The sequence below is a fragment of the Hyalella azteca genome, unplaced genomic scaffold (assembly GCF_000764305.2).
Source record: "Hyalella azteca isolate HAZT.00-mixed unplaced genomic scaffold, Hazt_2.0.2 contig13248, whole genome shotgun sequence".
Taxonomy (NCBI): domain Eukaryota; kingdom Metazoa; phylum Arthropoda; class Malacostraca; order Amphipoda; family Hyalellidae; genus Hyalella; species Hyalella azteca.
In genome coordinates this window covers 125,052-149,514 of record NW_025943177.1, presented here as the reverse complement: position 1 = coordinate 149,514, position 24,463 = coordinate 125,052, and the positions used below count along the sequence as shown (strand labels likewise).

The 24,463-nt window shown below is 40.9% G+C and overlaps 1 protein-coding gene across 3 annotated transcripts in view; it reads right to left on the bottom strand.

Annotated features, from left to right (window-relative positions):
• The window catches only part of LOC108672884 (ras-related protein Ral-a), a 43,007-nt gene extending 19,401 nt beyond the window's left edge, over positions 1 to 23,606 (bottom strand). For all 3 annotated transcript variants that reach the window (XM_018160640.2, XM_018160638.2, XM_018160639.2), the window contains exon 1: positions 23,388 to 23,606. In XM_018160640.2, coding sequence (XP_018016129.1) covers positions 23,388 to 23,410 — 23 coding nt within the window. In that variant the 5' untranslated portion in view covers positions 23,411 to 23,606. The remainder of the gene's footprint in view (positions 1 to 23,387) is intronic.
• Positions 23,607 to 24,463: the final 857 nt, after the last annotated feature.

Genomic DNA, 24,463 nt, shown 5'->3' with positions numbered 1-24,463 from the left:
TCACACCTTGCGGTGCACATGACATCAACCTTGATGAAGGTTTGATCGTGACGAGGAGTGCGGCTTGCAGAAGCATGAGAGGCTATTAAGAGCATGACAAGACAAAAGTGTGTCGAGAAGCCGATCATTGGCATGACAGAACACGAGCATTGTGCCGAAAAGCCGACAAGACAGTTAAAGCATGCAGACGATTAGCAACTAGACAAAAAGACGATCAAAAGCACGGGTAAAGTCAGAGTCAAGACGAAGACGATTTCTTGCATTCCCAGCAAATTTGTCTTATAACGAGATAATTAATTTTCGAGAAGAATGATTATGTAAAATGGCGCAGGCTGCTGCAAATCACTAGTACATTTCCAGTTATACGCTCATCAATGCTATTTCCATACAATCTATCAAAAAATTAAGTTGCCAGGAGCCCGGCAGTGCCACTCTCCACTTAGTCTCTATGTCTGCTAATAACACTATACTCTTGGGTGATAGTAAGAAGTGTTCCAGAGAACGGGCGCGAAGAATTAAGGGCGGCGTGGAGTGCCTGAGTCGCAACCTTGGCATGCCGTCAGGATCCCACGCTGTCACAAAAATGGCAACACACATAAATGCATCTTGGTGCACAGCTACACGAGGGCTAAATGCATCTTGGTGCACAGCTACACGAGGACTAAATGCATGTTGGTGCACAGCTACACGAGGGCTAAATGCATGTTGGTGCACAGCTACAGGAAGGCTCAATGCATGATGGTGCACATCTACTTGAAGACTAAATATACGAGGAAATACAGCTGCACGAGACGTACGTTGAACATCAACTCGTTACGTACCATATGACAGTTATAAGGTAAAATATACAAAAGTTTAATAGTATGTTCGAGGCACATGTAATAGTAGTTGAATGTAATAAGCGTCGCCGCCAGACTCGAACAAAAATGCAAGTATGAGTTTATACATGCAAGTATGAATTCATTAATTGCCGCAGTCAAGATGCAGCGGCCTGAGTTCATAATTGAAATAGATGAGAATAACACAATTAGCAAAGTTACCGCATGCATGTCACGCTACCTGTTCTTTGCTTGCACTCGTATGCTTCTGATAACAACAAAGACTCACTGCAGCGCTTTTGGATCAGAAGAGAAGAGGTGGATGAGATCCACTTACTGTATTGATGCCTCGAGTTTGCGTTCGGCGATGTTGAATAGCGTCTTATAAAACAAGTCATGAAAGCAAAACTGATGTAAATAAGCACCCACGAGTTTACACGCCCGCGCTCGTCGCGAGTTTTCACGCCAGCGTTAATTAAATGACCAGTATAATCTTAGAAATTCTTTAATCAATATAGAATCGTTACTAAATATACTGGTGTTAACTGAGAAAATCTGTATTTTCTTTGTATTTGGACGTTATGCATCTGCAACAGTGGATCCAGTAAAGACTGCCGCAGCAACTTCCCCGTCACGAGACCCGATCCGATAAATCTTTCACCGAGCCGATGTGCTTACAACAATCATTCTAATGAAGTATTGAGCTCCCACTACTAATTTACTGGGAAAATTGAGGCCTTCACTGCTGCTTACAGCTGCTGTAGTCACTGCACAGTTGCTGCAGTCACTGCACAGCTGCTGCAGTCACTGCACAGCTGCTGCTGCAATCACAGCACAGCTGCTGCTGTCACTGCCCCACGGAGGCAAGCGCCGCATCTCGCCCCAGGCACGCGCCATCTGATGACCGCTCTCAGCGCGGCAGCTCGTGGTAGCCCTCGCGCTCATCAATTTAACGGTTCCCAATTCCATACTATACAGTGCTTTTAATTTCAAGTTATCATCTACAGTTGAGCAGCTGGCCCAAAGGAGGGCAAATAGACGGAACACGTCCAACGTTACATCCGACGACGACTCGGAGACGGAGGACGACGAAGGCGGCGCATCAGCGTGACTGGGGACTAGGAAGTCCCGAACTCATCATAAGGCTAAGGCATAAGGTTAAGTATTAATTATATTAAATTTTTTCTACTACGATCGTGACAATTTAGAGACTTGCCTATGAACTTTCATTACCGTAATTGATTCTGCAGGGATCGAGCGTTTTTCCAAAGTTAATCCCAAGATTTTACTCCTTTAAAAAAGAAGACTTGTCTCGTAAGTGTCATGGCGCTCTTGTCTTGCGGCAAAACCTAATGGGAACTTTGATCGAGATCAGCTTCCTTACGAAGCACCAACCGTCACCAACACAAAGCAGCTAAGCTCCACCGCAAGTACTCACATAATCACAGCTACTGAAAAACACCGAGATAAAGGCAATTGTAGCTTCGATCAAGGAGACTACACGTAATTAACTGCTATACTTAACCTTGGCCGTTAGCTCTCACAAATGTCGCTTAGCGCTTTAGTGTCAAGTATTTACGCCCTGAGGAGAACAGCATTACGACTTGACGAAACGGTAGCACCTGAAAAGGTCAAATTAAATGACACAAAACGAAATAACTTAGGAATTTGTCCGTAGAAGACCGAAACACTATTCTTTATTGTTAAGCTAAACCGTTTCATCAACTTGAAAAATAAGTGTAGCTTCATCTAGCTCAGGCGTACACACTAGATCAAGTCAAGGGCTATAACATGACGTATGCAGTATCATCGGCCGAATTTCTCGTTGCTCGAGCGCTGACGCAATCAAATAAGCGAGTTGATGGAATACAATAAATTTCAAATAGAAATTACTTCAAGGAGTCGCAGTGCCTTTAAACACTTATAATGGAGAGTCTATGGAGAGAGCCCAGTCTCGCAGACGTCCTGGCATCAACAGGGATGGGATGGTGCTGCTCAACACCCAATGCTGCAGGAAAAAGTTGGTATAATGTAGGAAATAATATAAATCAGGGATAAAAAATAATCGGCTTAATGGATGAAATAATATAAATCAGGGATAAAAATAGTCGGCTTAATGTAGTCGCGGTCAAATGTGCTCTATTTCTGCTGGCAATTCGCAACTAAATGCACGGTTGTGGTCTTGACACAAATATCTTTGGTGCATTACAAGCAGCAGAGCGATCGTATTTTAGAGGCGACAGTGAACAAATATCGGTTACTTCTCGGTGTTGAGGAGGCAGATATAGAGGTGGAGCAATCACGCCAGGTCTTAATAGTGAGAAGCCTTCGCTCCAGAGGCTCTGTGTCTCTTAATAGTGAGAAACTCTTGCCCCAGTGTCGCTTAATGTTGGGAAATATCAATGATCTCTCCGACTCCCTTTCACAGTTTTTCTTTCCCGTGACGCCATCGATTGTTCATGATCCCGCCTGGCGCCCCGTGTATCACGCTTCTTTCATGATTCCTAGTTAAGTGATCCGTCAAGATACCGATCAACTGATCCATCATTAAGATGCCGGTTAATTGATCCGCCAAGCTCCTGGTCAATTGATCCATCAAGCTCCTGGTCAATTGATCCATCAAGCTCCTGGTTAACTGATCCATCATCAAGCTCCTGGTTAACTGATCCATCAAGCTCCTGGTTAATTGATCCATCAAGCTCCTGGTTAACTGATCCATCAAGCTCCCGGTTAACTGATCCGTCAAGCTCCTGGTTAACTGATCCGTCAAGCTCCCGGTTAACTGATCCATCAAGCTCCTGGTTAACTGATCCGTCAAGCTCCCGGTTAACTGATCCATCAAGCTCCTGGTTAATTGATCCGTCAAGCTCCCCGATGATCCATGAAGCCTCGGCTTAATGTCGTTAGTCACTAGTGATTCGTGGCCAGTTCATGAATGCAGAATGTATAATAAAATATACATTAACGATAAGCAGGTAAGAGATCAATTATCAAAATAGTATTTTTGCTTGGTTGGCACTCATTCGAAAACGCGTTTTACTTGCATATTTTAATTGAAACATATTGTTGGGACTTCCAGTCTGCATTTCTATAAACAAGACTCAAAGTGTAAATGTATAGATGTCATCTCTTTGCTCACCCAGAGGCGACTAAAGACTTTTCTTGTCTTATCATTTCTTTTTCACAGCGAAAGACTGGAAATCAAAATTAGAAACAAGGAATTCATATAATATTCATGATAAACATCACACACTCTGAATTATCGCACCAAATATCTGAACACAACAAAAAACTTAGTGAAGGCTGAATAACTTATTTCCTGGTATCCTCGCGTATGATTTTGTATCCTCGATAACCGGAAAAAGGAAACGGAGGAAATTTAATTATTTACATAATATGCGTACATAATGGAATTCATCTCCAAGTGTCCCTCAACGGACGAATTGTGCGTTCTCCAACACGTAAATTTTACGGAAATGGTCTTCGGCGGTTAGACAGTATCCCGGAAGAAGTTAATTATTGAGAAAACAAAATTTTAGGCAAGCACACGTAGCTTTAAAGGGTTAAGAAGTCAATGCAAATCGATTAAAGTAGTTGAATGCATTTTTAGAGAAAAATAATTAATTTACTGTAATGAAATATTTATTAGGGCAAGAGAGAGAGTTGCTTCCAAGATTGCCAATGAATCTAAGTGCAGCACAGACTCAAGAAGCAGACCGCAGGATGACTCTAGGCTCTGTTGCATTTTATGAACAGGAATTGAACCCGTCATCCGGCCTCCAAGATTTGTTTACGTCGCTCGAAAAGTCTAAGAGTGCCGTTCAAAAACAAGAAAAAATCTTAACGACGTCCATACAGGACATCGTTGGCCAAAGCGACCCGCAATTAAATCCTGATAAAACGAAGGCCAAATCATTCGTAAGAGAACAAGCGGCTTAACAAGGAAGAACAACGTTTGAATGTTGTGACAAATATAGACTCGTGGAACACTAGTGCGTACCAGATGATATTGCCCATTGCTTCTCAACTACTTAAAAATTAGGCGCAAGTTACTGGAAGCTTGGTATGCATATCAAAAGTTTCATTTTGATGTGAGGGCACTTTAGGCTACATCGCCGACATCATGAGAACTTCACATAAGAGAATAAAAATAGAGAACTGCTAATAATATCAACCAAAACTCAGACTTAATTAGGTCAAGATGAACGAACACAAATCTAATTTTAGATCGGAAAAAATCAAAATAGATTGGACTCGAAAAAGTATCTGCGAGAAATTCGCGAAAAGAAAGTTGGACATGAGAAAAGAGCTCAGCGAGAAAATAGGCCAGTCCATAGGGGGAGAAAAAACGGGATCTTCTATATCACTCGCTGGCGACGGAACCTGCAGGCTTTTATTGAATGTGGCATGCCTTCAGTATAGAGTGATCGGGTCCACGGACCCATGTCGATTAATGAATGAATGCAGCCTTCATTCATGAATGCCTTTAATGAATGTCGCATGCAGCCTTAAGTATGGAGTGGTCGTGTCCACAGACCCATGTGTGGGGTTCTTTAATGAATGTGGCATGCAGCCTTCAGTATAGAGTGGTCGTGTCCACAGACCCATGTGTGGGGTTCTTTAATGAATGTGGCATGCAGCCTTCAGTATAGAGTGGTCGAGTCCACAGACCCATGTGCAGGGTTCCTGCCTCGTGATTATCAGGAAGCACAAAACGCAACGTCGAGACTCGAGTCAGACCATTTTAGTATAGAGATATTAAAATTGTTCTTCCAGTTACTGGAGAATCGTGAGAAAAGCACGAAAAGAACGTACCTAAAACTGACAGAGTGAAGAACCAATAGGCTAAAGTTAATTTCGATCATGTTTAATATCGGCTGAAAATTTAATTTATTGTCCCGAATATTAATAAGTTAAAAATCGAGCGCCAAGCAGACAAGGAACAAATTTGGCGCACCTATTAACTGAAATGAACTCTTGGAATTGCAAGTAATTTCAGGTAATTCTCACCAAGCTCGGCTTATTTTTTAGCACGAGATGATGAAAGCACTGACGAATACATCTGTCATTATTGTGTTCACATTTCAAGAAAAGCAAACAGGTACGAAAAATGTACATTTTCCTCTTGATATCAAAAATCTGTGTCGATACTGGGAAAAAGTTACAGTTTGTATGGAGCCCAGGAACAATGAACGACAAGAAATGAACTATCTGCGAATGAAACAGAAGAGTATGCAATCTCTGAGACATAATTGAGTGGTAGGAAGGAACAATGCGCGCGTCACGCTTCATAATTTGTCCAAGAAACAAAGGTTCCCACAAGAAAAAGCCAATACAAAGCGCGTTTTTCTACGTCTTCAATACATTTTCTTCGAACTGAGATGAAGAACTGAGCTGTTTTATTGATAGAAATGAGCTCCCATGCTTGAAACAATTGAGATGTTTTTACCGAGCCTGGAAACACACTTCTCATAACTTTCTAGATGAATTCTTGTTTTTGAATGAATTTTTCTTTTAACTAGAAAAGTTGACTCTTCGTAATGCACTTTAGAATGCATTAGAATGCAAAATTATTCTTTTTAAATGCTGTTAACGAATGATCGAAAACTTTACCACATAGAGGGTGCAACTTTAATTGCATGGGTGAAGACTTTCAGTAAAAATACACAAGAAAAAAAGCGAAATCCAGATGCAAATTCGATAAAAATATATTAATTCAATTTTATTTGCGTTATTGAAATTGTTATAAGTTGGGCAGTTGGAAAATTGTCTCGTGCAAATCGTCATTGTATTGCTTAATAAATAAAACCGCCACGAAAATTAATCGACACAGCGAGTCTACGGTCCAAGGAGTTAACCAAAGAACAATAGATGCAACAACCAAGTGTAAACTGCAACAATAGATGCAGCAACCAAGTGTAAACTGCAACAATAGATGCAACAACCAAGTGTAAACTGNCTCAAGTGAAACATTCAACAATAGATGCAACAACCAAGTGAAACATTCAACAATAGATGCAACACTCAAGTGAAACATTCAACAATAGATGCAACAACCAAGTGAAACATTCAACAATAGATGCAACACTCAAGTGAAACATTCAACAATAGATGCAACAACCAAGTGAAACATTCAACAATAGATGCAACACTCAAGTGAAACATTCAACAATAGATGCAACAACCAAGTGAAACATTCAACAATAGATGCAACACTCAAGTGAAACATTCAACAATAGATGCAACAACCAAGTGAAACCTTCAAGTTCAAACGTGAAAATGAGAGGCCTTCTTCACAGGCAAACGTTAATGCGAAAAATAAAACATTCGAAATATGGATTTTTAAAACTCATTTATAACAATCGATTGCACAGTTTTTGACTCACATGCACATTTTGCGGAAATTTAAATTCAAACTCATCTATTTTCATATTTTTCAAAATAAAGGAATAACAAAGTTGCCGGGCATTGTCGAAAAACGTTAATTTCCATCTGTTCCTCAATTTGTACTCAACGAGCCCATCTTTCGTGAACTCTTCAATTATGTACAACTTTTGCATCCAAATGTTGCAGCACATTTCTGACGCAAATGTAACAGGCAAAACCAGTGAAGCTAGGCGAGGTAGCGAGTAGTTCATCAAAAACTTGCCTGCAGGTGTGAACAAGTACGCAAAGTGAGTGTTAGACGCAAGTCACGGCCAACGCTGTGGTCGGTCATAAGACAAGGCTGCAGCTCGGCGTATCGACGCAATCAAAGCAGGCGTCACGCTTATATACACTCGAGTGTATGTGCATTACAGGCACACTATAAGAGTGTGCTCTGCATGCTTCAACGCGCGCACCAATGTAAGATTGAAACGTGCATATGCAGCTCAGGGATCTTCTCTTAAAAAATAATGTTGGTAGAAGAGAGAGAGTTATTTTAACATATCGCGTATATAATTCCGTCGTTCAATATTTTCAAGGTTAGTGTAGCCCCACTGTATGATAGTCCAAAATTTAACGTGGTAAACACAGAAATATACGCTGAAATATTAAGAATATGCATTTACGTCAATTTAAAATAATAGCACCGCACCTGAATTCCGAGCAATGAAAACACTCTACCAATAAATACACCACCTATGAATGAATTTTTCATACAGCTTTTTTAAAATATAGCTCAAAAGACTTCGACTATAGGCCGAGAATACACCACCAAAAAATACTTTAAATACACCTCTAAAAAATAAACTTCGCGTACACTACCAGACTGAAATTACATAAGCGATAGACTTTAAATGCATAACAATTAGACTTCAAATACACACTCCACTATTGGACTAGATAACGTAAACATTTCACGATTACAACCACAGTTAGAAACAAAAGACCTACCTCACAAAAATTTCAGATATACTCTCAAAATCACAATTTTCAGAAGTCTTATACAAGTGAAAATTTGTGAGATGTCCGTGTGTGCGGACAGTTCTGACCACGATGAATGAGCCGCACAACGCGAGCACAGGCCAGGTCGTTTGATACTATGAGGAGAGCTTCATTTTTGTTATGAATTTGGTTGGAAAAAAATCATTATTTGCGCGAGTCTGCTATACAATGCATGAACATGAGTCATGATGAGAGACATGAGTTCTGAGTAATCTATCTCGCTCCATCCCACGTTTTACACAATACGTTAATACAGCAGCTACATCTTCATCTAAATTGAGACTTGTCAACATCCCGGGATGTCGTAGATAAGCAGTACACACAAAAGACCTGAGATTGTTATCAGCCCTTCATGCAGGATACAGCGTTAGCGGCACTTTCATACTCCTAATACGACCAAGTCATACCACTTATTCAGGGTTCAGCAAGAGAATGTGACTGTAGGAATGAAGCAAAAATTTCAGGAATTACGGCCTCGTCAAAGGGCAAAGATAGTTCAGAGGATGACAAGGAGATTTATCAATTAAGCGATGTGTAACTTGTTTGATGTTAAGCGAGCAATTAGATTTTAAACAAAATGTTAGAGTCTCTTTGCTATTTCAGCAGAATCACGATGGTTCATAAGGTAAAAATAAACCAAGCCTAGAAATGTGCATGAAGTTTTTGAATGATATGCAACAGCTGCAATTTCAAATTTAGATCCAACTGTTCGCATAGAATTTCGCCCTGATGTCGCTATGTCCTTGTAATTTTATTCAAAGATTGTTCATTAATCAACCAAACTAGAACTCTAACTCGCTTCGAGTACCCATGCATCCAGGCGTCTTTCTGTAGCAGTAGCCTTATTAAATTAGAAGTTTCCCCGCTCGCACGCAAGGCCATGTTTACCTCTTAATTTGATTGCTTATGTTGCAGACTCAAATCCGTGACAACCTAAACATGATTAAGGACAACAGAATGTTGTCATACGGAAGCTAAGCTTAGCAGAAGATTTAGACTGAGCGTAGAAAGCGTGCAGCGGTCATGGATAATAGGGTCAACAATTGTGGATTATATTGAATGAATGAGCACAAAATAATGTGCGAGTGGATCAAAGAATGAATACGATATAATTAGGAGCATTGATTTGGTCTCTTTCACAAATTGAGAAAACTTGAGTAGGGCCGAAGCCTAATAATAACAAGCTGGTCTCCTTTTGAGAGGCTTCAAGAAATGTAAATGCACGTCGCATGCACATTGCTTTACCTTCGTGTTCACATAAGTAAGGTAAGGAAGAGTTATTTAATTAGTTTAAATCATTTGTTCTTACAAGGCAATATAAGAAAGCATTACTGTCGAGTGAAAATGACACTCAGCGGAGAACTGTTATCGGTTAAAATTTTAAAATAAGGCTCCACGAATTGTCAATGGTTAGGCCGACATTCTATGATCCGTCGAGTCTGCCGTTTAATGTACGTTATCTGCGATACTGCAAAAGTGATGCAAATGCAGTCAAGTGATGCTAATGACGCATAATATCATCCTACTGATACATACACACCATAGATTCTACAGCTGATCCAAGGTAGTACCATACTTTGAAATGCCTGAAGGATATCACGATTATCAGTGGCAAATATAACGTGCCAGCACTTAGCAACATTCACCTGTCACAATAATATCTAGTTCTTCTAATCATGAAGTTTTTAAATGATATGCAGCAATCCAAAGAGTGTTTAGGATAATTAATCATTGATAACAAAGACGTCTAGTAAGAGTACTAGAAGTAATGAACTGATAGCAGTGGCATCCATGTGGAATGTCAGCAGTGGAATGTAAGTGACATCACATGATATCACAGTCAAGATGGCCGGTCCTCGTTAGCTATTTTAAGAACCTTAAAGGCAATAGTGTTATGCATGAAAACAAATTACGTTGCTTGATTTAAACTTTTACGAGGGTTTTATTGCGGTGTTGAATAACTAGTGTTTTCAGGTTACTCAAGAATAATTAAATGCAGATGTGACAAAATACCGAGCGATTTGATGTAACACATCTGGGCCCATACTTTCAAAAAAAGTTAAGAGATCCTAAGTTCATCAGCCAATCATTGACGGCCTTTCAAGCAAAACCCACCTATAATAGACAAGAAAACAGAGCGTAAGTACTTACGTTCACTTAGCTAATTTTAAAAGTATGGCCCCATGTCGATTGTGGGCAACTCAGCAGTGCCGTATAACGCCCGCGTTAGCTACAATGGCAGAGGGGCGACCACATACGCAAATGAACACCGCATGAACCCGCTGCCCGATTATAGGACGTGCGCGGGAGTAAGACAATCCTGGGAACAAGGTTGTGTTGGCAACGAAGGAGTAGGAACGCTGCAGTACTGCAATAACACTTGCCTGCTCCACAGCAGCGCAGAGAGCAGGAACAGCAGCAGGCGTCTCAGGGAGACAATACAGGGTAATTAGGCGTGAGAGTTTCCCTACGACGCGTGTCATGCGGTGCGTCGAGCGTGGCTGTAGAAAGCATCTTATCTCTAGAGAGCTTAGATAGTCAGAAAGATTTTATACAATTGTGATCTTTCATTTCATTTCTCCAAAGGAACCAGAGCATAGATGATCTTAGTTTAGAAAGTAGCAGGTTATTATTAAAACTTAACGATACTATCCAACGAAATCTTTTATAGAGAATATCAACTTTGAGAATATCTATATCAAGTTTGCAGCTACATCATGAACCTACTGTAGTTTACGGTGGCCAATCTAATGACCGTATTTCGTCCGATCTCGTCGAATTCTAACAACCTTTTAACACTTCTATACTCGTTTCATGTATTGAAAAACTTGGAATGGTTTGAACGACCGCAGCCAGTGTACGAGGTCTCGGTCAGGTTTGGTCATCGGCAGCTCGACCCCCCGCGCGGGGACTGCAACGAACATTAAGTAATTATCTCTTCGCAAAACAACCACAATTAAACGCATGAACAGCAGGCGGCCTCTTACTGCAATAAAATTATCAAATAGGCAAGCACGAATGTCAAGTTAATGAATTGGGACAATTACCTCCCGAAAACCTCAGGAGAAGTTAAGAACTACCTCAAATACTTAAATTAGTTTTAATAATTATGGCCAAAAATCGCTCATTAAGGTTTCAAAACGATCTCAAAACAAGACACCTCAGGAAAATTCACAGAAACATCTATCACGAAATATATTTTGATCGCTAAACCATAAACGCTGTCATACGTTTCTTTTGCCGATAACTTGGACGCTTGTCGGTGGTGACAGTTAACGATTGGACAGACTGGACTACTTTCTCCATAAAATATCATGCAACGAAGTGACCAACATATCACTACGTGCATGTTGTCAGGACACGCACCCCGCCCGAACCTTGGTAAGAAATTCAAAAAATCCAGAACGGACACAAAATTAATGATTCCAAGGAACGAACGCGCGTAAGAGCAACGTGAACGTGCGCCGAGTCCGCATCACGTGTTAGAGACGTGACGCGCGTAAACTCTATTTTAAAGCAGCTAATTGCATAACAAAACACTTCTAACAGCTTATTACTTATTTATGTCGTTTCAGTTATTCATTGAATGTCAGAACGAAAAATAATACACGAAATTTGATGCGACTAGATAAATAAAACAAAGTCCACGAGAAAAATTTGAAATGCACTGAGGAAGCAACTTAAATGAGAGAAGGAAATTGAATTTACGAATGAAATAACTCCTATAAAGGAACTATTGTTGATTAAACTCGCCGAAGCGGGCAGATAGAGTAATGGGCTGCAGGTACAGTACATGAGAAGGCCTGGTCTCGCAATGGAGTAAGGGGATGTACAGTACATGAGAAGGCCTGGTCTCGCAATGGAGTAATGGGCTGTACAGTACATGAGAAGGCCTGGTCTAGCAATGGAGTAATGGGATGTACAGTACATGGGAAGGCCTGGTCTCGCAATGGAGTAATGGGCTGTACAGTACAAGACGCAATGGAAAATCTACCGCAATGTAGATACAAGGACTTCCTGAACCTCAAGTAGCGGCGTGCCGAGGTTCTAAACGCAAACCCATGCTTGGCATGGGACGACATGCATGAGGTTGATGTGAGGTGAAGTAAACGGCGTGGATTGAGGACATCTTCTGTCACAGAGCTTTGAATAAATATGCTCCTCAGTTTAACCGGTACTTAACAGGGAGTGTGACATGCAGAATATAATATAGGATAGCAGAACTATCCACCCTCCCTACTACCACAACAGCAGCTTCTCTATACAAGAAATCTCAGCTCTAATAACCTTTCTTGGCATTGTTTGCTGTTAATTGTTGACATTTTGACAACCTGCGGCAGAGTCTCAGAGATAAATAAATATCCTGGAGACAATTCTGCAACAAAGTTATAAGAGAAGATATGATACTGAATATTTTGCAGAATAAACATACAGGGATAACGAGTACGTTTAGCGAGACCGGACACGGCTTGCGATGGCGGAACAACCTGCACAGGGCCCATACTTTCAAAAAAAGTTAAGAGATCGTAAGTTCATCAGCCAATCATTGACGGCCTTTGAAGCAAAATCCACCAATCATAGACAAGAAAATAGAGCGTTAGTACTTACGTTCACTTAGCGAGTTTTGAAAGTATGGCCCCAGAGGTTCGTTAGAATAAACGTGTACTGTGTACAATGTACATGCAAACGAGCCCAACACACACCTCGCTTTGTAAGCCTGCAAAGTATAAGCAACGAAGGCAATTCGTAGCGACTGCACCTTTATCTCTTGAGCGCAAATAAGAGGCCCAGATAAATTGAAATGCATCATTTATGTAACATCGTACAAAACATTTCAAATACAATTAGAAACGCAATAAAAAACAAAACAGGTTCATTTCTAATCTTGGCGATCTGGGATTGAATAGTTCAGGTCTAATTTAACGATTTAGTAACCATAGCGTTAGAGATTTGAGAAATTTTTGCGAAGATTAAGCTTGATAACAAAGTATCATGTGAGAGGCAAGCCATATACAATAGAAAGCTATAGTTCAAAGGATTGCAGATAGAGCAGAAAATGTTGAGGGCAAGAAATTATCAAGAAATAGGAGGACGCACTGCGGCTGCACACTTTTGGTATAGCACGAAAACAAATATCCAAGAAAATGCAAGACGAGCAGCAGTGACCGCACCCATCATGTCCATGACGGGCGCCGCACGCCTCGCCGCAACACCGACCGCAGGACCAGGGCCTATACTTCCAAACAGCTGGCCCATACTTTCAAAAAAAAAGTTAAGAGATCGTAAGTTCATTAGCCAATCATTGACGGCCTTTCAAGCAATATCCACCAATCATAGACATGAAAATAGAGCGTAAGTACTTACGTTCACTTAGCCAGTTTTGAAAGTATGGCCACGGTCACCTAGGGCAGTCTTCAGAACGATGGCAATAATGTTACCAGTAACTCGGGTATATACATGAGTACGAGGCGAGACCATATAAACTGTCTCCATGGATGATTCATTACGTATAACTTGTATAAGAATGATAATTGTGCGAGAATCTGGAATTCACTATACCAACACATGCAGCAGATGAGCCACATTAGATAACACCAGCAGGCTATGCGGCAATAAGATGCGGCCAGCGAAGAAATAAAGTGCCCATACCGCGGACACCGAAGAGTAAAGCAGCAGCAAGATGTGGCCAACGAAGAGTAAAGCAGCAGCAAGACGCGACCTACGAAGAGTAAAGCAGCAGCAAGACGCGGCCAGCGAAGAGTAAAGCAGCAGCATGAGGTGTGACCAACGAAGAGTAAGGCAGCAGCATGAGGTGTGACCAACGAAGAGTAAGGCAGCAGCAAGACGCGACCTACGAAGAGTAAAGCAGCAGCAAGATGTGGCCAACGAAGAGTAAAGCAGCAGCAAGACGCGACCTACGAAGAGTAATGGCCAACGAAGAGTAAAGCAGCAGCAAGACGCGGCCAACGAAGAGTAAAGCAGCAGCAAGACGCCTCCAACGAAGAAATGATGCGGCATCCCCAAACGGAGCGGGCTGGGTGGAGTGAGTCATGGCATGGACTTGTGTCGTGCATGAGTCATACAGCTCGAGCGCTATACATTGCATGCTAAACGTGATCACCAGAATTGAGGTGGTCTTTATGTAAAATGTTTCTGCCTTCAAACCCAGAATAAACACACATTTGAGTTTAAAAGAAATAAGGATCAGCGAAAATGGCAAAAATTATTGGTTTTACCCAAACGCGGCTGGCTACTTCCACCTACTTACTTTACAATGGAATTTAAAATTGATATTAATAAAAAAAACGACAAGCCTCAATTCATAAAACTACACGAAACATCCGTCCAAACACCAAATGCTTTCTCGATAAAAGTAGGTAGAAAAAAATATCAAAGCAATTCAAAATTTCACAAATGAAAGGAAATATTCTAGACTTCTAGCTTTGCACGTGAAATGTACTCAAATTCATGCATGGTGCAGCAGAGCTGCATGACTTCTATGCCTCGCTATTTGCCACACTCGCCTGTTCACAAGCGAGGAACAAACAGCCAGAGGTTAACAACCAGTGAGCCGTGACCTCCACTTAAATGAGACTATCGTTACAGCCATTACAGTACAGCCGCTGCACGGTCATTGCAGCAAGCCTGAGTTCTGAAGCTGCGTAACTGAGGGCGGGTATATAGGAATCTACGACCGAGACTACTTATGTTTCACATATATTTAAAGCGTACCTATCATATGTATTATATATATTTGAAGCCTAACTATTAATTATTCGAACAAGAGAGATGAACGAAGTTTGTATCTCAAACTGAAGTTATTCAGAGACAAGAAACCAATCAAGATTTGCGCACAAAATCAATTCAGTTCTCAACTGCAACTCAGCGTTACTTGTTCTAAGCTTAAAGTCGCAAGTTAAATGCAGTTCCAGCCTCAAAAGATAGTGGCAAGCTTACATTGGACGAGCAAAACTGAGATCACAAGAGAGTTCTCCTCTGTGGTACTGCTTCAGAAGGACCCATTGGTACTTCAAGTACCAAAGTCATGAGTCCATCACAAACTATCCTATTCAGGGAAAACTTTATCTCAACCTCACCTGTGGCCTCAATAAAAGTAAGTAGTTGAGTACACAAGTAAAAGTACACAATAAAAAGTAGTTGAGTTCGTGACTACATCAAGCAATCACTGACGGATTTAATGACTCCGTACACGAGCAAGTTTTCATTGTACGTCCCTGAAGCTTATCTGAACAAGACAACGCTGCAACCATGCATGACACGATGTAATCACGAAGTGTCAGTGATTGCAAATTTGTCGATAACAATTTCACTATATACCAGCCAGCAGTATGGATTTGATATTGAAGGATAAAGACTTGCGTAGACTTGGCGTAGACAGAATCATTTCCCAAGCTGAACATGAAATTCAAAATTAACATAAAAACCGTTTTGTCTAAACTCACGTTGAGTGAAATGAAGGAACAATATTCCTCCGTTATGCTCATCTTACATTTGCTCTGAATGGAGTAAATTAAAATATCATGAACTTTAAATGCAGTTCGACCAGCAGAAGAATGATTCTACTGCAATTATGAATGAAGTGCAATAACTAAGAAGCGGTTCAAGGCATCCAAGAGCACAAATGATCCGGACTCGATGAAGGTCGAAAGCAAAATACCAGGCACGTTACTCGCATAAAACACGAATGTGACTAGTGGACATGATAGTGACTGAAACCAACAGATATTCATCATCGAACAATCCAAGAATCTTAAAGAATGCATCAATGCAGTGTAGCAAGCGTACACAGCAACAGCATGTGACATGTTACGGGGGTGTTAACACGACACATCTTCACCATAAGAGGCTCTCGCGACACTCGAGATCAGAAGTCGGCTGTTTAACATAAAGTAATATAAAACAGCTCAGTCTTTCCATGAACGTTTTTTACAAGTTAATACGGCTGTCAACAGGCATTGTGAATAAATAAAGCTGCCTACTATTGACACTCGCCCTAATTGGCAGGGCAGCAAATAATTTTGCCCTAGTGTTATGTTGTAGAGCCGCCCACACTCATGAACTGCGTGAGGTGACGGGACGATTCTTTCAGTAAGTAGTGAGGTCTTGCCACTGCTATGCTGACTGTCGCTGAACTGCATCCGTTTGGGAAAATCAAGTGCAACAAACAGTAGTGATGTTTCAAGCATATATGTACAACGTAGAATTTACTTTTTGAAATTTCGAACGGTACCTACACACTATAATCATGATCAGCTTTTCGGTTTACAAAAGTAGGGGTTTAGTTTGAACCGAAATTATTCAGCGTCAGTTGAGCGTATGAGCGCCCTGCAAGCTCGACCTCGGCGTGAGGCGCGACACGACGTGTCGATCATTTTCCTCCAGAGCGTGAACACTTTCAAGACCAGAGACGGCATTTAAGAGGGAAATGAGGCAGCGCTCGAGCCAACTACCGTGTAATTCTATGGTAATGTCGAGGAAATTGTGAAATAGAAAGTGAACAGAATATTGAAGCGAGATGCCTGTCAGCTCGTGCGCGTCCGGCGTGGTCGGAAAGAAGAGTATATCAATCAAAGATGAACAGGGTACTTCAATGTGATTAAATAATACAAGAAACATTTTTTGCGCAAATAACTCGTCCCTAACAATAAATTAAAAAAATAATAATGAAAACAAAATTATTTAGGACTAAAATTGGGACAGCACAATAAAGGCCTACTGTGCAGCACAGCGTCTCCGTAGGACCATTTTACAGAGCAGTAAACAAGTACAGACCAACAGCACAGCTAAGCAGGGAAGTTGAATTAAGTCCACAAAATATGATGCCTTTCCTCTGTCTGCAGTTGAAACCTCGTCGTAGTCGTAGGAACAGAGGGAGAGGATAAGTCGTAACAGGAAAAGTAGTAGGAGGAAAAGTCGTAGGAACTAATTTCTTAAGTAATAGGTTTAAATATAATCAACCAAGTCACTCAAGCACAAATCAAGATATGTCTGAATGGCAAATTATCTGTGCGTAATACCATGGGTCTAACAAAGTTAAATGTATCAAAAAAGCAGGATATTTTTATAGAACGCATACGTGCAGAGTTACTGAGTAACCATGTTTGGTACGTCAACAATGTTCCGAACGGAATGCTGTGTCAGGTGACAGAAATAACGATCCAGCATCATAGTGCTGCCTGCAGCGGCCTCTGAAAAAGCTTACAACGCCAATCAACTGAATAACAGGTGAGACTGATAGCACGTAACAGCCTGATTAGCTCTTTCCGGTCAGCCTTGTTGACCAGGAATTGAAGCCTGAACATTAACGCGGTACAAGCGCGTATTTTGCTGACATTGAAACTGCAATTGTTAGAAAGATTCATTATTGCCTTCCTGGTAAGTCAGAAAATCTAAAAGCAAGTTGCATTTCCTATCACACTGCCAGCCAGGCAGAGTTCCTCGCAGAGGCATCGACGGAACAGAATTCCATAGCCTTGACAGATGCATTATTAAGGAGTAGAATACATCTTCTTTTTCAATTGAAAAAAATTGAATTTCATGCAAAGTGTAAACTGACAAAAGCGATAAACAGCGCAATAGCTTGATAACCTATACATCCTTTTCTTAGCCAAATGAAAACGCAAGAATGGTCAAGTAAGTTCAAATACAGATACTATCCAGTTTATATCATCATTCCTTCATAAAAATTGATGAAATTTAACCCGATTTCATATAAAGATGAATTTACGTCACGAGGAAAAGGTGGAATAAAGTAGGCTTGTTCTGAGGGACGTTATTTTTCGGTATACCGTTAGTTTATACAAATAAATGAAGGCCATGACGATTCTTTCTGATTCACAGGTATAACGTGGTTAATTTAAAATACAAAACTTTCTAAGAGGAACTGAAGAGTGCCTCACATCAAATACTACACATCACTAACCTAACATCAAAATCAATTGTTAATGTCGAACAGTAACGGATAATAGAGGAAAATAGTCGCCGAGGTGGGAGGTCATAGGTCAGACGCGCAAGTCTAGCTACGTGAACTGGAGCGGGAGACCAATGGATGTTGCACCTACAGAGATTTGATTTCATCAAGCGAGAAGGCTTGAAGATTGCATTATAGTAACAGCTGTGGAGTGCAATATACAGGCTTTACCTTACTACCACCACACTATACAATTGCCTAAGCACTCAATGAAATACAGCACCCGAGCGGTTACGCGCTTCGTTTAATGGGATCATACAATGGAAGTTGTTTTGGGTAATCATTTGGAGTAAAAAACATCAAAATAATGGAGCCGGCAGTCTCTAACATATTCTAAAAAGTTAGTGTGTAACTGTTTGCAACAAATTATGTGTTGAATAGAAAGACAGCTACGGATAAACTCTAGAATGCATGGGCGGACAAGGTTCTACACTCATCCCTAAGTAATTCTAAGCTTGGTCAATTTTGGTCTTACATGCAGAGTTAACTACAGTCACACAGTCATGGCGCCTCAAAGCCGAGATTGACAGCGAGATCAAAATCTGGTATAAACAATATAAAAAAATTATAGGGACGCGGCGCAAAAGTTATTTCTTGAAGCAAGAACACCAAGACAATGCGTGAATAGCGTGTGTTGCTCGTGAATAACGTGCGTTGCACGGTGGGAATCCTTTTCCGTCTTGATAAAAATGGTAATCTGTATAAGTCTCAATTATGTCAAAAGTATCGTTTGCAAGTGATGATTCATTCAATTCTATACAAAGCGGTTTTTTCACACAGCAAGAGGAAGTGCAACTTGTGGATGTTCTTAGACGGATACAAGACTGTTGCACACATAAGGCAAGAGAAAATACATGCAACCAATGAAATTTGAATTTAACATCTGAATTTCTCTATCCACCTGAACAGTCTAAATAAAAGACAATTTAATTCTATAGCAATATTCAGTTACAAAAGCTACAGACAAGCTTACAGTGTCGCAATGTCCTACGTGCACGCAGCAGCACCCCCCAATATCCGTTACTGCGCGTCACGAACAAAAATTGACACCGAAATCAGTACCCTGTAATTACTTGCACTATAGAGAAAATACAGAAGGATTGGCAACGCTCATTTATAATGGACAATTATTATTATTAGTACGTGCCTCTAAGAGTGAAATGGCAGTCTAAAAATAAGGCGTACGTTCTGTTTGAAATAGTTCTACGGTGTCGTCAGAAGCGAAGTAATAACCTCAGAGCACCTGTATACGTGGCGCTCAGAGACGAAACGATTTTCGAATTGTTTAGCATAGTGGGTAAAACTATCGGAGCTACGAGTTCCTTGCATGAATCGCACCAGAGTGGTTCCAGTTAGACGGTTTTAAAATTGAAAGACAATATTGAGATTACACGCATGTAATTCAAGGAAAATTCAACCCAATTATTTATAGTTTATTCATTGCTCAAGACTTGTCCAGTTATTCGTGCGAATCGTTAATTCATAAATCAAGTCACAATCCAAAACACAGGAAAGAGCAAAACAGTGAAGGAAGTTCTTTGTACAAACAAAGACTTTTTCTCGTTCAGATTAACGCCAGATCTGCGCCTGACTTGCTCAGACAGGCAAGTTCTTTGTTATCGTCAAGGTAAGAATCGAAGGCGAATTAGAAGTGGCCATTTAGTGAACGCTAATCCCAAGCCGTTCGATCAACCAAGCAGAAAAACTACGTGACCTCAAACGCTGCAGGCAACGCAGCATACGAACAATTTCCCCCCTCCTTATCATGCTACAGATTAGGCGTTCACAGATTTCAATCGGACGCCATGAGCATGAAGGCTCAGTAGTGCAATGGCTATTGCTGTTACATTGCAGTCAAGTTGCTCACCTCTCAAGAAGCCTCGATTGATTGCAAATCATTGAAATTGCTGGGTTTCTTGTAAAAGGTTGTTCATTGAACTGTACCTATATAGTTAACCGAGTTCTAACGGCTCGTGCAAGTACTAATACAAAAAAAATTCGCTCGCGCTGCCCATTGAAAAAATAGCTTTATACACGTACAGATAGCAATTATTGCCTTATCAAATATACGGACACTCAGAGAAGTTCGCAACTTTTCAGCCCTCAAATTTCAGTACAAATTTCAGTACAGCTGAACCAACAAATTTATCGTACACGGCAACACAAAACGATTCCCTTTAAATTGCAGAGCTATTAAGCGTTCATCTCTTCACACCCCCTACTAATAGATGGTCAAATTGAGTGCGTATGCAGCAGTTCAAAGCTCAGCCGCTGCGAGGACAAATAGCAACAGTATTTACAGTCACATAGCACACGGCAGATGAGCGCGGTCTTGACGCACTTTTAAAATGCACTTTTATCGAAGGTGCATCACGCACGTTATTAGGAGATCTCTACCCAGCAGGAGTACACAGGGTTTTTCGGTTTCGACGAAAGTGCGGAAGAAAATAAGAATCTTGGTAGCCTCAATATCCGACCTCACAAATAACACATCACATGAATGTAACAATCGGAATTTTTTCCAGCTCCAGAAAATATTATATTTAACTCTGTGGAATCGCACGTACATCTCCCCATCGATATCATATTTCAGGCTTGGGATACGTGGATAAGCAAGACGACTGCATAGAATTTATTAATGAACTGCCTAAGCGGCTTCACTTCCAAAGTATATGAAGCTATTATATTTGACCAGGAGCATTAGGATGATGAATGCGATGAAAGCAGGCATACAAATCATAAGTACACATAATGCACGTGATCTACAAGAGCCCGCATTCGATTTAAATTCGCCAAACCGCAGCAGGTGAAGGTTGCGTCCAAAGCTGTAGGAGGAAGAGTCCAAATTAGTATACAATGGTGACTATCCCTGCCAGTAATGCAGGAGAACAGGGTTCGATTTCCAGCGTAGAGGGCAAATTTTTGAGCCATTGTATCTCAGTGATAACGATACCGAGATGACAAGAGCTAGCCATGAGTTCCAGCTTTAGACATGCAGCTCAGTTCATACCGCAGTGTCGCACGATAAAGACCGAAAATGGTTCATCAATTCGGCAGCAAACGGAGCCTAAAATGAACTCCTGGAACATGTTGCCTAGCGATCCCTAATAATATTTTCTCACGAAGGTCGAAGAGGGTGGCTCTTTAATTGTTGTTCCTGCCACTGACAGTCTTGAACATGCAGGTGGACGAGAGAACATAGCTCGTTCGCAGTCGAGGCATATTTTGTTATTGACAAAAGGTTCAGAAACCGAATCGTTTTACGGGTGTGCTCTTCAACTTAAGCAACACATGAGAGATATTTCAAAAATGCCTTAAAAATAATTAGATCAGTTAAAGGAAAATTTAATTATAAGGACACCTGCTGTAGTTTCGCTTTTATTAACTCTGCGAAAAAGTAAGTTTACCTTAGGCACCTGGAATGTTCAGGCAACTTAAGACACGAATTTTAGTTTCAAGTGGGTTTCATACCTAGACATTAAATTAATACGACTCATAATTCACTCAATGTGGTTCTAAATGAACGGTAGCTCTCATAAATTATAGACGGCAAAACTCTCACAAGTATCGCGCCCATTATTCAGGGAAACCTTAATTGCACGCAAAGCAGATAAGTCAACATGAAGCAAGCACACGGCATTGCATTTATATATAAAACAAAACAAATTGAGCAAACAACGGCAAATCTCTAAAAACAGTTAAGAGAGCGTCAATAACAAAGATTTTTTTCAATTTCTAGCTACAAGACGCAAATTGCCCATTAGCTTCACGACGAGAAGCAGATGACCACACATCGTCACGCTTATGAGCGACTCGACGTCTGGTAAACGCGACAAGAAAAGCGAGAGCACTCATATGATGCATGCTAGATTTCTGAGTCCAGCGAAGCTTGCTGGATGCCAGAAAATGCAAGATGCATGCTGGATGCCAGGGAATACAAGATGCATGCTGGATGCCAGAGAACACACGATTCCTGCTGGATGAGTATGCAGAGAATAAAACGCACGGCAGATGCCAGAGCCCACAAAATTAATGCCTGAGTTAACATGATTGCACTATATGCAGATTCTCCATCAGAACACAAGACGCGTTCACAAAATACAACAAGAGGATCTCAACACGCTGTTCAGGACGGTGCGCTCTAGTTCGCGCGCAATCTCACTGTACAGGCGCTTAACGGTACACAGTTTGCGCTCGTCAAGATGTACAACGCTTAACTGTCAGGCTCGAGGCACGCATAAATAGCATTGAGCTACAATAATAATCGAGGTGTGTGTCGACAAGTCGAGCTTGTCATGAGATCAGGCAGCTGTTGTAAGAGCCTTATTACTATGTGTAACGTCAACGCCTTATTCGTCCTGTTTCCGTGATTCACTCATCAGAAGAAGTTTTATCAATAGTAGCGGCACATTAATGACTAAATGCTTTTCCCGATACCATACATAAAAAATATAACTCAGTACTCACTGCAGTGAGTGACAGAGAGCGCATTTTCTAGTCGACGAAAACGTGAAGTCACGGACGGACAGACAGACGGACGGACATGGCGAGCACAATAGTGCACTTTTTCCATAAATGTGAAAATACGCTAAAAAGGTATAAATTGCTAAAATCAATGGGTATCTGCTATTAGCATCGCATGTATGCAAGCGAATAAAGAGAGCAGCCAGGGTTATATTTCTTCGCAAGGTAACAGACTCGCTAGGCAGACAGCACAATTAGCAAGTGCAGCAGCGTTACCGTGCAGGTAAATGCTAGGTGGCCAGTGATCATTATAGCGGATAACTAATTAGCATGCTCGAGCATCAGGCTTGGTTGCAGCGCAGATGTCATCACCGTCACAAGTAGCGAGCTTAAGAAAGATCCGGTAAATATTGAACTTCTTCTTGCGAATTTCAAGTCAAAAACTTCGGTCAAAAAGTGCGCGTATCCTTAACTTCAAGACTTTAGGGTTCAATGACATTATTAGCGAGCGTCATAAACTTATAGATTACAAATGTGATGATGTTTGCACATCGGTTGCATCATCTTCCTTACGAACAAAAGCATATTAACCAGTAGTTCTTGCCGTGATGGGCTGAGACCGAACTATAACGCTATTATCACCGCAAATTTACCACAATAAAATATTCTGTGTGCAATTAACCCACCTCATTTTGTGAATGTATTTCATTTCTTCTAGGACGCGGATTATTAGAGCAAAAGCTGATAATTAGCAACAAGATTCGTTGCACAGAACTTTCACATCCTATTAGGCAAACATTTTTTTCAACACATTTGTAAACGTATAGGATATTGACGAGTCCAAAGAACGTTGGTCCAAGTCACGACAGACGAAGGAATCTGAGCACGCACCTCTCACCATGAAGTCTGACAATGCACTGACATGACCGACCCGTATACTATAGCCCCATGTATAAACGCGCCTTTACATCGTGCTACGCTACGGGGTTTGTAGGCGTGACGATGCGCGCCAAAGCCAGGAAGATACAACAGTAGGTGAAACAAAGCCATTAAATGTCACAGGAAATGAATTATTTACCTATTTCATAAAATGAATAAAAAATTCATAGGCTCAATAATTATAGAATGAGTCACGAGGTTTATTATTACGAAAGTAACAAGCCTTCAGACGAGGTCATAACAAGGCAACATTTCAGCCGCACTAACCACAGTAAACTATCAACACTGAAGACGATACTGGCAACTACGGCGCATATCGTAGAACAAACCATGGCAATCTTGGTTGCTTAACAAAACCAAACAATCACAACACAAAACGTAGATGAAATGATAGGCTATCATGAATAAAACTTATAATGACAAGACATCGAGTTTACAATATCAGCTTTCATTGCTTATTGACATCTCTTTACACCAGGCGAGTATTTTTTGTACACGTTTTAATCAGCCGAAAACATTAGAAAACACACAGGAGGGACCAGCGTTCACAGTGCCTGAGTACATATACGTACGTCGAACATTCCAAGAGGTTCCCACTAAAATAATGCAATTTACGGAAGGGTTGACCAGGAACTGTCTTCTATTTGTGCCACCTGATAAGACATTTTCAACTGTCCAAGTCCATCTGAAAAACTTAACAATAATATTAATAATTCTTTACAAGTCATAATGGAAACAGAGAGCACGTCGACGATCAGCTCGTCAGTGACATTGCGTCGGGTCGACGGCCAGCGCTGATGAAATGACGTCAACCGTACTCCTT